Raw genomic sequence first — 13,633 nt, 5'->3', positions numbered from 1 at the left:
AACCTGTGCTTTAAAAAAAAATAAATGTAAAAATTGAGAATTGAATCGACCCGTGACCTTAGAATGGAAAATGTAATTGAATCGAGGATTTGGAGGATCGCGACACCTCCTCCCCCGGTGGGCGTGACCATTCGCTCAATGGGCGTGACCCCCCATGGGCGGGGCTCTCCTCTCTCTCTGGCTCTCCCCCCCCGATGGGCGGGGCCCTCCTCCCTCCTCTGGGTCTCAGTCTGATGCTCGTGGCTGCAGTGGACTGAACAACATGGAGTGAGTACACGTTCGTTTCTTCTTCTTCTCTTAATTCACGTGTCTGTCTTCTTCTTCTCCTGTTAAATTCTCTGTTGATGAAGGACAGTTGAAGTTGACCGTGAGCGCGCGCTGTCTCGTGTGTCGTCATTGTGCGGCATCAGACCGCTGAGTCAGGATCTTTGTTGCCGGGAAACGGCGGGAGGAGAATCTGCGCACCAAACTCCATTCAAAAATCTGCAGAATTAAGAGGAGCGGTGAAGAGTGCGAGTCACTGCGGCCGACATCACAGGTCCACTCAGTCTGGACCGGGCGGAGTGAAGCGCGCTCTCTCTGCTCTACTTTCCTGTGCGGAAGCAGACCAGACACAGCTCACCACTCGTCAATGAGCCGCACGAGCCCTGAAAATTATATATCGACCAGTTTTTACTCATGAAAGACCTGATTCATGATCAATAGCTTAGACACGATAGGACACGGCGACATCCGGTTGCAATTTCAAAGTAAAAGCACGGACGCGTTTATATGTGTTAAACATGATTAACTTTGAACTGCAGCTCAGAGTGATCAGTGTTACGTCAGCGCTTTAGTTATTATAAGTTTAATTATACAGAGACAAACTGAACATGGAAATTCAACCACAGGTTCAAAATGAAAGAAGGGGAACTCAAAATAAATGTCCTGTGACTTAAATTCACTTCACATGATTTTAATGACTTAAAAGGAGTACATGAAGATGTTTCCTAGATGTTTCATAATGGATATTATTCTTCTCTGGCTTCTTATCATAAAACAGCAAAGTTTAGATGATGACTTGTTTTTTTTTCTGATGCCTGTTCTCGTGAATGTTTAATCCATTATTATTATTGTTATTGTTATTATTATTGTTGTTGTTGTTTTGTTATTATTGTTATTATTATTGTTGTTGTTATGCTTAGTTAACCCAGAGGACAGACTTCCTGTTGTGTTCACGTAATGTGTGTCAAATCAGATGAAATAAACATTGGCTTGTATTTCATGTTAATAAATGAGCTCTGTGCTGTTAAATGAATCAATCAAATCAACAGATTAATTCCTCAGAAGGCTTCAGGTTCAAACATCTGTGATGAAGTTTAGTGAGACTGAATTATTTGTAACATTTGAATCATGTGAACAGAAACTCAGAACTCAGATAATCTGCTGAAGAAGAAACTGATGGAATCATAAGACTGATGATGTTGATGATGATAGTTATTATAATAATGATAGTAATCATTGATGACTGTTTTCTGAAACTGTTCATGGGTCAAACCTGAACTTTTTCATTGAATATTCAAAGACTAAATATGAGGTATGTACAACTCCTGTAGTTTTATTTTGAAGGTGAGTATGGCTGACTTCTGGTGTGCAGTGTGTGCTGCAGCGGGGGGCGGGGCATTTGGGCGGGTCTCAGGGGGGCGGGGCCTCTGGGGCGGATTCATGACATTGACACAGAAGTGAGACTGAACTGATGAAACACAAGGAATAGTTTCACATCTTTAATCAATAATAATCGATCAGCACTGCAGCCCTTTGTCTTTATTGTGAAAGACACAACAGGAAGTTGCTCTGAGAGGAAAATCTACAGCTCCTGTTTGTCACACAGATTCTTTTTTTAAATTGATCAATAAAGTTTCCTAAATCATCATCCACTCTGTCAGTGGTAAATAATGATTTCCAATCAGTGATCGATTGATCAGTTAATTGTTTCTTTGACAGTTTTCAACAACGTGTGACGTTAACCATATCCAATAATTTCATAATGACAATTAATCCTATTGATTACTGTCTGTTTGGAGTTTTAATCTGAAAATCTACAGGAAGTCCTAACAGATCCTTGTTTAATCTGATCTTCATCCTTCTGTCTTCATCTGTCTGTCCTCACCTGTCCTCACCTGTCTGTCCTCTGTGTCTCAGCTTCAGCCTTTCAAATTAAAATTCAAAGATAAACCAAAGACAAACTGCTGACTCACTTTGGATTATTAATCAGTTTCCTATTACGAGAACTGACCAATCAGCACCAAAACACAACATATGCTGGTCTTGCTGGTGGCTGGTCTCTATGCTGGGTTTTCCAGCAGGGGATCTGAAGCTTCTGAATATGTACTGACACACATACTGATGTGGACTGGACTGGGCTGGACTGGACTGGACTGGTAGCTGCTTATCTGTGTCAGGGAATGGACAGAATACCAAGAACAGAAAGACCATCAGACACACTCAGGTCCAGTTTGCTGAAGTCAGAAACAGGAAGTGAGTCCAAACAGAACAGCTAATTAGAGACACAGTCACACTGAACTGGACAATGAAAGACCAATCAGGGACGAGCTGCAGGTTAGGAAGTGGGTGGGGCAACCACAGGTGATGGAGGAAGAGGAAGAGATGTTTTCTTTGTTGTTGACTGTTGGCAGTGTTTGGTTGTTTGCTGTTTGTAGTTTTCTTTTGTAGTTTTGCGGCTGAGCGAGCGTCCTGTGCGTCCACTCCTGCTGCTCTGCAGTCTGAACTGGTCTCCAGTGGACCCAGTACACACTGTTCTCCCTGCAGCTCAGATAGTCTGTTGTCAAGTCCGGTCTCCGTGGAAACGAATCCTTTGAGTTCAGCTTCAATGACACAAAACCAGTTGAACATTGCTGAGCTCAGGACACCTCAACTGGTTTCCAGTTTAGCTGTAGAGCAGCAGAGACTGTGAAAGCCTCACAGACCAGACTGAAACTTTGTTACTGTACATCCTGACGGATGTTTCCTGCACACAGGTGGTGTTCCTCATCATGATGTCAGACCAACAGATCCTGGACTGGCGGAGGCTAGAAGGTTCAGACTTTAACTAGCACATTAGCAGAGCGCTCAGAACCATCCTGACACAGTTCACACCTCAAATGTACAGAACAGCAGAGTGAAGACAGGAAACTGTTCAACTACACCAGAGTCTGTTCAAATGAATCTCCTTCATCATCATCATCATCATCATCATCATCATCATCATCATCATCATCAGTCAGTTGACTGCACCGTGTTAAACAAAGGAGGTTCAGAAAGAGCAAGCTGACAGCTAATGGCTAACTGTCATGTGACAGTCAGGCTGCAGATAAACAGAAGCTCTGTGAGACCCAGAACACCCAGAACATCCAGAACACGTCTGGGTCCAAACATCCATCCTGTTTTGTGTAGCCTCGAGTTGTTGCTGAAGGAAGTGCAGTGTTTGTTTGCTGCTTGTGTTAGAGAGAAATCTGAGTTCTCATCCAACCTGTAATATTCAGGAAGTGCTCCAGTCACTGCTTCATATTTTATTTAGTGTGCTTCTATTGTCTGGTACTTCCTGTCCAGATAAATGAGTTATCGACTGGCATGCTGTGGCCCCGCCCACACCACTGACCTCATTGGTGAAGCCACCCCACCCCCTGGTGTCAAAGTGGGCCGAGTCTCTGCTGTGGTGACGGAGTTGAAAAACTGTGTACTGTGCTTTTAAAGGCTGAACATGTGTTTTTGTTAGATATAAAATGTTATAAACATGTTCTAATCTGTGTGTGTCTGTGTGTGTGTGTGTGTGTGTGTGTGTCTGTCTGTCTGTCTGTCTCAGGGTCAATGAAGCTCTCTGTCAGCAGGATCGACTGCAACTCCTCTCAGTGAGTCCAGTTTACACACCGTCAGTGAACACACCATGTACACACAAATTAATAAACACACGTGATCATATGTGTGTTTGTGTGTGAAATCTATAACCTCTGACAGCAACAGCTATTTGAAACCTCACACAGACACGCCCTGCAGCCTGTCAGCTGATCTGAGCTCTGTTCACTAATGCACTTATTGATACACACACACACACACACACACACACACACACACACACACACACACATCCACTTCCTGTGTAGCTGTTTCATGCAGCAGTGAGTCAGACATTAGTATGTTCATCTGTGTACTGTGTACTACACTGTTATACACACTGCAATACACACTGTAATACACAGTTATACTCACTGCAATACACACTGTAATACACACTGTTATACACATTGTTATACAAACTTCAATACACACTGTTATACACCCTGCAATACACACTGTAATACACACTGTTATACAAACTGCAATACACACTGCAATACACACTGTAATACACACTGTTATACAAACTGCAATACACACTGTAATACACACTGTTATACACACTGCAATACACAATGTAATACACACTGTTATACAAACTGCAATACACACTGTAATACACACTGTTATACACACTGCAATACACACTGTAATACACACTGTTATACACACTGTAATACACACTGTTATACACACTGTTATACACACTGTAATACACACTGTTATACACACTGCAATACACAATGTAATACACACTGTTATACAAACTGCAGTACACACTGTAATACACAGTTATACTCACTGCAATATACACTGTAATACACACTGTAATACACACTGCAATACACACTGTTATACACACTGTTATACAAACTGCAATACACACTGCAATACACATTGTAATACACAGTCATACACACTGCAATACACACTGTTATACACACTGTAATACACACTGTTACACACACTGCAATACATACTGTAATACACACTGTTATACAAACAGCAATACACACTGTAATACACACTGTTATACACACTGCAATACACAGTGTAATACACACTGTTATACAAACAGCAATACACACTGTAATACACACTGCAATACACACTGCAATACACACTGTAATACACTTTGTAATACACACTGCAATACACACTGTTATACACACTGTAATACACAGTTATACACACTGCAATACACAGTTATACACACTGTAATACACATTGTAATACACTCGTAATACACACTGTAATACACACTGTTATACACACTGCAATACACACTGTAATACACACTGTTATACAAACTGCAATACACACTGCAATACACACTTTAATACACACTGTTATACAAACTGCAATACACACTGTAATACACAGTTATACACACTGTAATACACACTGTTATACAAACTGCAATACACACTGTAATACACACTGTTGTACAAACTGCAATACACACCGTTATACACACTGCAATACACAGCTGTAATACACTGTTATACACACTGCAATACATACTGTAATACACACTGTTATACAAACTGTAATAAACACTATAATACACGCTGTTATACACACTGCAATACACACAGTTTCTGCTCTCTGACTCCATATCCCATGATGCCTCAGGAGAAGAGGAAATGGCAGACTGAGATTGAGAACAAGAAACGTCAGCTGGAGGACGACAGGAGAGCACTGCAGCACCTGAAGGTGAGATGGGCAGACGGACAGATAGACAGACAGGACTCCTCTCGTTTTATATTGTATTCAACTTTCTGTTGAACTCTGTTTTCCTGTCTTTTTGGTGATGTTGTCATATTTTTGTCCATCACTGATTGGCTGTTCAGGTTGTCTTGACCAATCAGCAGACAAAAGGGCTGTACCGACACACGTATCGAAACCAAAATTGCGACATCACGAACCCGTCTCACAGTGTGAGAAGCCTGCATTAACATCACAGTGGTGGTCCCCCAATTTTCTGCTGTTGGTCTTTCACACAGAGCGAAGCGCCGCTGGAGTAAAGACGAACCGCTGTGTAATTCACAAAGAAAGCTGCGCTGTGGCTCCTAATGAGGTGTGACGGTACACGTCATGCTGACGTCTGAGTGTTTTCAAGGTGTTTCCCAGGTGTCCTCCTGTCAGTCTAAACCTGCTGGCAGTTAATAATCAGAAATGTGACGAGAAGTCGGTAGGACAGACAGGACGACAGACTGCTCCACATACAGCTGCGGTATTTATTTCCTCATAAGTTGCCAAAGACAGTTACAGTTACCACGTTACCTGTGTTTGTAACGTTGCTTTGTGGGACATTTTTATTTAGTTGAGTTAGGGACCTGTGTAGTCATCAGACTGTACGATTGACATACGCGCAGCCAGCTCATTTATTCACACTGGTTTAGTTTGCCAATACTACAGTATCATATACAGAAGTTATTGAAATGTTACATAAATAAATTGTTTAATTAAAAAAAAAAAAATCAAGGCTTTTATCAGGCGTGGGTCAAAAATCATGATACAAACAGCATCGTGAGTTTGGTGTACCATTACAGCCATAGCAGACATCCTTATTGATCCCTCATGTATTGATTCAAACTCTGAAATAATAAAGATATTAAAGCACATTGATGAGATGAGATGAGCTGAGTCGCCCGGTGTAACGCAGCAGCCTCCTGCTGTCTGTTGACTTGTTGCAGCCGGCAGATCTTTGTCCCTCTGGGCTGTCAGGTGACTGTTACAGTGCAGATCCAGAGGTGTAGTGTCTCTGAGCGATGAGGCTGCAGACTGAGAGCAGCTGCAGAGTAAAAATATCCGAAGTTGATCTCAGATCAGCCCAGTTTAACACAGGAATGACAAAAATGCTGTGACTGCATTCACTGTCAGACTCGCTGCCGCCTCAAATAACTCTGAGTGTTTTTACTACAGCTGCTTACATCTGATCACGTGACACATTCAGGCGAGCAGCTTCACATATCTGATCTGGGGTCAGTGATTAAGTGATGCTGCATAACCACAGACTATCTGGACTGCATGAACGCTCAGAGTCGGTCCTCTTTCACCATCACAGTTATGGAAGTTTAACATAAATGATAGACAATTAATTAATTATTAATTAAACCCAAATTAAGACAGAGTTGACATGCAATGAAGTCAGTAATTAACTGTCAGTAATTGTACATGTATCACTGCTCTGACAGTAACTCTTATTAACAGTTTATAACCTATACAGGCAACTGCAGGCTGAACATTTACGTCCTGGTTGAAAATGAACATTTTCAGGATCCTTGTGAAATGTTCATGAATGAGCCTGTTTCCATCAGATCTCTTTCATTTTGTTTTCTTTCCACTTAATCCGTGAGGGTCGCGGGATATTACTGGGGCCAAATCCACAATCACACAATTGGCACAGGTCATCGCAGGACCCTTACTGATAGCACATCAGGAGCAACTTTGGGGTTCAGTATTTTGGTAGTATCATGTAGCTCAGTTCCGCCCAGGGGAGCCGGGATTCGAACCCGTGACCTTCTGATCACCAGTCCACCAGCTCTACAGCTACAGCCGCCCTTCCATCCAGCCATCCGATCTCATCACAATAAAAACATTTAGTTAGAATAAATATTGACACCCTCAGACTCTATAATTATTGAACCAGGTCACTGATTGTTTTAATACCTTAACAACACTGAACGCACTTGGTTGTGTCGCCTGCCTACATCCAGTCGAAGGCACTGAGGGAGCGCTGGCTGCTGGACGGAGCTCCGACCGCTGGACCAGAACAGGACGAAGTGAAGAGACAGCTGGAGCAGGATGAGGCCAAAACCAGGACCCTGGAGGAGACCATCAACAGGTCTGAGACAGTCTGGTTTAATCCAGGTGTCTGAAGGAGTGGATGACATGTGAACACATGTTGATGTGATGACATCGTTGCGGTAAACATCCTGTCTGTGTGCTGCAGGTTGGAGCAGGAGCTGGTCAGTCTGGAAACTGGAGGTGTGTGTGAGACTGTGAGTACACACACAAACACACACACACACACACACACACGTTACAGTAGTCAGATTACAGTCATGATGTTGCTTGTTGATGTTGTGGCTGTAAAGGTCAGAGCAGACTGTAGATGGCACCATCAGGACTTCAGGTTGTCTGATTGTAATTTATTTTGCATATTTCTGTTTCCTGTTGGACTACAGTGATTTTTATTGTGAAGTTGAACTTCCTGTCTGTTTCTCTGTGCCGGCAGGTGTCATCTGGAGCAGTTGAAGGTAATTTGTTGTTGTTTTTGCTGCTGTTGTTTTTGCTGTTGGTGTTTTTGCTGTTGTTGTTTTTGTTTTTTGCTGCTGTTGTTGTTGTCGTCATCTCTCTCACTGTGTCTCTGTGATCAGCTGTACAGGTCAAAGGTCACAACAGCCATCAGCAGGAAAGACCTGCAGCTTCACCTCAGATAGTTCACGGTGAGACTACTCTGTTCTATCTGTAATCAGATTACAGTAATCAGATTAAAGATCATATCATAGACATTTAGACATTACATTACATTCACATTAGGGCTGCACGTTTCTAGAAAAAACTAACATTGCGATTTTGTAACCCTGCGATATATATTGCGATATGAAAAAGTACAGGAATTTTCATCAGATGACCTGAATAGCACTTTATGTGATGCTGTACTGCTGCTATCTTGTGGACAGTTAACCTGCACTCTTTTTGTCGTACTGAGCTGTGTGGTACTGACATAAATGTTTAAACTAATTAGTTGTGTTACCTCTGGTTGTGGCAACAAATGCAAGGCACTGTCATCACAGAACTCGTGTTTGATCAATATCATCCTTCTTGTAGCTGAAATAATTTCAGATAACTGACGTTTCTTTTCTTTTTGGCACCAAGTCTTCATTTGCGTGATTTTCTCTGTCGCTCATTTTTCAATGTTGTTACCAGCGACTCACTCCATGTGCAGGGGCGTGGTCTGCTTCGGCACACTGATTAAGAACTAATGTGATTGGTGGAGCGCTGTGTATGCAGAGTGTCTGTCAGATACACTTAAAATTAGATGAGTTCATCTGCCTCCCACATCGCAGGCTCTGCGATGTGATTACTGTGCACACGTACATCGCGATGATGATGCTCAAACAATATATCATGCAACTCTGATTCACATTCACATTCAGGGCCTTTAACAGACGCTTTTGTCTGAACACAACATGTCACCGTCAACCTATTTTTTTTAGAGGTGGGAGGGAGTGCTTTGCAGGGTCAAGGTGGAGTAGTCATAGTAACCAGGGTGAAGTAATCCTGTTATATTGGTCACACTACGGTAGTCAGATTACTTCAATCAGATTATCATGAAGTTATTGTAATCAGATTACATTGAGTCTGAATGAGTTAAGTGTTGACCTCACAGTCAGAGCTTCAGTCTTTGCTGTGTCTCTGTTCGCATGAGCTGCTGCAGAGGTCAAAGGTCATAAAACTCCTGGAATAAACAAAGCGAGAGAGGCGACGGACGAGATGAAGAGAGGTGAGTCTCTGAAGTCATTAGAGAGCTCTGATGGGCCAGATCACAGCAGCTATAGTAATCTGCTGAGCCAAAATGTCCGCCTGCTGGACAAAAGACAAAATCATTTCCTGTCTACATGATGACTGTTTCCTGTGTGGTGTAAACAGAGGACAACACATGACTGTCTGTCTGTCTGTTACTGATCATCACATCCAGGTCATAAGTCACACCTGTAACACACACTCACCTGTGACACACACTCACCTGTGACACACATTCACCTGTAACACACACTCACATGTGACACACACTCACCTGTAACACACACTCACCTGTAACACACACTCACTTGTGAGACACACTCACCTGTGACACACACTCACCTGTAACACACACTCACCTGTGACACACACTCACCTGTAACACACACTCAATAAAAAGAGACTGAGAGCCAAACAAACATGGCTGCCTCAGTGATAATTGTGATCAGTTAGTTTGAATGTCACCTGACCAGAGAGCAGCTCACCAGAGGTCAGAGGTCATGCAGACAGGTGACAGGAAGAGGTCAGGTTCAAGAGTGACCTTTAACCCCCTGTCTGTCTCTAACAACTCTGTGTGTGCGTGTGTGTGTGTGTGTGTGTGTGTATGTGTGTGTGTATCTGTGTGTTGACCCTGTGTGACCTCCTCTGTCCTCCAGCGATGTACTCTGTGGAGATTAAAGTAGAGCGGGACAGAGTGACGGGGGAGACACGGGTTCTTTCCACTAACACCAGACTTCCTGTTGACCTCTCTCACCAAGGGGTCAAAGTGTACGAGGACGAGCAGAAAGGTGATGTCAGCCAATAAAAATAAAACATGAGCTGCTTTTATAGAGAAAAGGCGAGTTTAAGTCCTGAAGAACGAGATGTTCACGTCACCGTCACATTAAACATCCACACATCAAGTAAAACCTGACTAGCTGCTCCTCTTCCTTTTCCTCCTGGTCTTGCTCGTCCTCCTCCTTTTCCTTTTCCTTTTCCTCTCCCTCATCCTCCTCAGTTATGTACAGGTGTGCTCTGGTAGACTGTGACATCATTCAGAATAATGTGTTTCTATTGGGTTATCAGGTGTGTGACAGCCAGGTGTGTCTGTCTCTGTCACTCAGTTGTCCATGAGATGAACGGTGAAGATGGCGTCCAGCTGCTCAGCCTCGACGAGGTCGAGGAGCTCATCCACAAAGCTGATGAGGCCTCGATGATGTCACAGACTGTCGCCATGGTGACCTCTCTTCCGACAGCAGAGGTCCAGGAGGAGGAGGCTGGTCCCAAACAGCCTCTGGTCGCTGCAGGGATTACAGGACTGGAGGCCAAGATGAGCGGTGAGGTGGACATGGAGGAGGCGAGTGCAGAGAAGCCCGTCACCATGGTGTTCATGGGATACCAGAGTGTGGAGGATGAGGACGAGACGAGGAAGGTGCTCGGGCTGCAGGGGACGGTGAAGGCCGAGCTGGTGCTCATCGACGATGGGAAAACTTCACCTGGCGAAGCGAAGGAGGAGCCAGTAGCTCCGCCTCCACCTGTCTCAATTGTCCCGCCCCCCTCCACCAAACCTGCGGAGGCAACGGTGGCGGCGAGTAATGGGGAGACAGCGGTTGAGGCAGAGGAGGTGAAGGGAGGAGCGGTGGAGATGAAGAAGGAGAAGTATCCGTGTAAGTGCTGCAGTGTCATGTGATGCTACGTCATGTGATGCTGCGTCATCAGGGGGCACTCCTCTGAATATAATCATCTGAAAACACACAGACGAAGACTTTCAGGACAAAAACTACAGGAACTAAACTCCACCCACTGCCTCAGCCCCGCCTCTAACAACATGACATAATTTCCTGTTTCTCATCTCCCATGTTTTATAAAACTTTATTTTACTATTTTCTTGATGCCTTTTTACGTTTGTACTCCTCGTGTGTCCAGCCTCTGGTTAGCATTAGCTTTAGCATTAGCACTAGCATAAGCCCGGCAGTCCTGACCTGTGTAACACGAGTCTCCTCTGATAGAAACACTGAATTAATGTCCTATTTATTTGGTTTTGTAAGTTCCTCCTGCTGCAGATTCTGTCTGTCGGAGTCTTTTTAGCTTCTTTTGGTTTTATAAAAGAAATAAACATCAGCCGATGGCTCGACTCAACAAGCTGATTTTGTAGTTTTATGACATCAAAGATGCCATCCACATCATCACATCATCACATGACATCACTGCATCCTAAACCCGCAGATTTCATCCATTCTGTCAGCAATGTGATACGACTGACGAGCTGATTGATCACTAAGCCCCGCCCTCTTAGTTCCTGTTGCGAACCTGTCCAGGTAGCAGTGATGACAGACAGGTGAGCTCCAGCAGGTGTTTGATGATCCTCTTTCATGGTGACATGTAATCAGATTACGTATCAAATGTCAGTGAAACAAAAACAATCTACCCATTTTATGAAACTAAAAACTACATAAACATTTATTTATATCATAAAGAAAAAGGAAGAGATCCAGTCTGAACAGAGCCAGAGACAGAGACAGAGACAGGCAGACAGACAGACAGACAGAAGGACGATCCAGCCCAGCTCATCACCTGTTCCTTGCTCAGTGATCTGCTCTTAGGGCGCCATGTCGTTGTTGTTTGAATCCTTTTTGCAGCTGATCAGTTAGTGAACACAGCATGACATCATCTTAACGATCAGAGCAGCAGCTCTTGCGTCTCTGACGTGCGGCTGTGAGACGTCCTCAGAGACAGACATACATCAGGTTTCAATTGCTTCATGTCTTCCATCGACAGAACTGAACTGATCTGCTGACGGATGGTCGCCACGGTGACGACCCAACAAAGGTGGCCCACAGAAGAAATGGACAAGCTGGTCCTGGTTTATTTCAAAGAAGAGACATCTTGTCCTCTGATGAGCAGGAATGTGATCATTGACTGTGGACATCCCAAGGTGAAAATATCAGAAACCAAAAAACATCTCAGCTTCAGTTTAATGAGCCCAGTCACATGTTCATGTTGTCTCATCAGGACACCCTGTGACACCTGAAGTCTCCATGGAGATGGACTGGACCTGTAACGGTTGTGTTCATGGTCTCTCAGCAGGATGACTTCAGCTGCAGCCAGGAGTCAGCATGCTCACACGTCTGGATGATGTCAGAAGACTAGGTGTGCAAGGATGGTGGTGGGACGATGGTGGGACAATGGTGGGACAGGTGGTTGGACAGTGGTGGGGTAGATGGTGGGACAGGTGGTTGGACAGTGTTGGGACGATGATGGGGCAGGTGGTGGGACGATGGTGGGACAATGGTGGTGCAGGTGGTGGGACGATGATGGAGCAGGTGGTGGTGCAGGTGGTGGGACGATGATGGGGCAGATGGTGGGACGATGGTGGGACAGGTGGTGGGACGATGGTGGTGCAGATGGTCCACAAACACAACAGATCAAGGCTGTTTGTGTTCTAATGACAGGACTGTTGTAAATCATTTTTTGTGCTCATTAGATGTGACCAGCTCATGTTTGTTATTATTTGGTTGTGTTAAGCGTTAAAGTTAACTGAGGTAACCATGGTTACCAGATCCTGTCTCTCAGTTTGTCCTGAACTAACAACCTCATCTGAACTCTTCTCCTGCAGAACATGAACACTCACTGCATCAATAAATGTGGACAAGAAAAGTATTATTATTATGTGACATCATCTGTGCTGGTTGCCTGACTTCTGATTCTGAACAAACAGTGTTCAACAGGAAGATGAAGCTCACATCACGTTTAACTGAGGTTCAAGTTGCAGAGCAGTCAAGTTTCAGAAACAGTCAAGTCTCAGGAGGAGGTTCAAGTTTCAGGTGTATCCTTTGCCCAAGTTTTCCAAACTCATTGAGTTCATCCGGACTGACATGATTTGACAGCTGTTACAGATGCAGGTGTCATCAGGAGGGGTCATCAGTCTACAGCATCTCTTTGAATTAATTTATCATATAACTTGCCTGTCATGAAGAACAAACAGATCAGTAATTACAGAGGAAGGCTGGAGCCGGACTACAGCGGGACTGGACATCCTTCCAAATGAAGGATGCTGGATGAAACTAAACTTCTTCTGAGTTTGTTTAAAAAACAAAGCTCCTCCTGTTTTAATGATTTGTCAGCAGGTGAGGACAGATATGGGCAGGTGAGAAGGTTTTTTATAGGTTAGGTTTATGGTATTTTTATAGCACCGTTCAAAATGCTTTACCCACACACACATTCATACACTGATGGCAGAGGCTGC

The 13,633-nt window shown here is 43.9% G+C and overlaps 1 protein-coding gene across 7 annotated transcripts; it reads left to right on the top strand.

The window, feature by feature from the left end:
- The first annotated feature begins 157 nt into the window (after positions 1-157).
- palm1a (paralemmin 1a) lies at positions 158-13,047 on the top strand. 7 transcript variants are annotated; one of them, XM_037115305.1, is made up of 11 exons: positions 158-267; positions 3,842-3,887; positions 5,509-5,589; positions 7,596-7,723; positions 7,832-7,880; positions 8,117-8,138; positions 8,259-8,327; positions 9,314-9,388; positions 10,065-10,196; positions 10,512-11,054; positions 12,166-13,047. In XM_037115305.1, coding segments are annotated over exons 1-11 (1,152 nt in total). In that variant the 5' UTR covers positions 158-262; the 3' UTR covers positions 12,168-13,047. The 7 variants fall into 7 exon arrangements, with proteins under 7 accessions (XP_036971200.1, XP_036971199.1, XP_036971198.1 ...); XM_037115304.1 differs by lacking the exon at positions 12,166-13,047 and having other exon boundaries at positions 9,323-9,388; positions 10,512-11,531; XM_037115303.1 differs by lacking the exon at positions 12,166-13,047 and having other exon boundaries at positions 10,512-11,531.
- The last annotated feature ends 586 nt before the right edge of the window (positions 13,048-13,633 follow it).

The sequence above is a fragment of the Acanthopagrus latus genome, chromosome 11 (genome assembly GCF_904848185.1).
Source record: "Acanthopagrus latus isolate v.2019 chromosome 11, fAcaLat1.1, whole genome shotgun sequence".
Classification (NCBI taxonomy): domain Eukaryota; kingdom Metazoa; phylum Chordata; class Actinopteri; order Spariformes; family Sparidae; genus Acanthopagrus; species Acanthopagrus latus.
This window is presented reverse-complemented; position numbering and strand designations above follow the sequence as displayed.

Coding starts and splice junctions, on each gene's coding strand:
- palm1a (XM_037115303.1), top strand. Junction 3,888..5,508: donor ATCGACTGCAACTCCTCTCA/GTGAGTCCAGTT, acceptor ATGATGCCTCAG/GAGAAGAGGAAATGGCAGAC. Junction 8,139..8,258: donor GTCATCTGGAGCAGTTGAAG/GTAATTTGTTGT, acceptor CTCTGTGATCAG/CTGTACAGGTCAAAGGTCAC.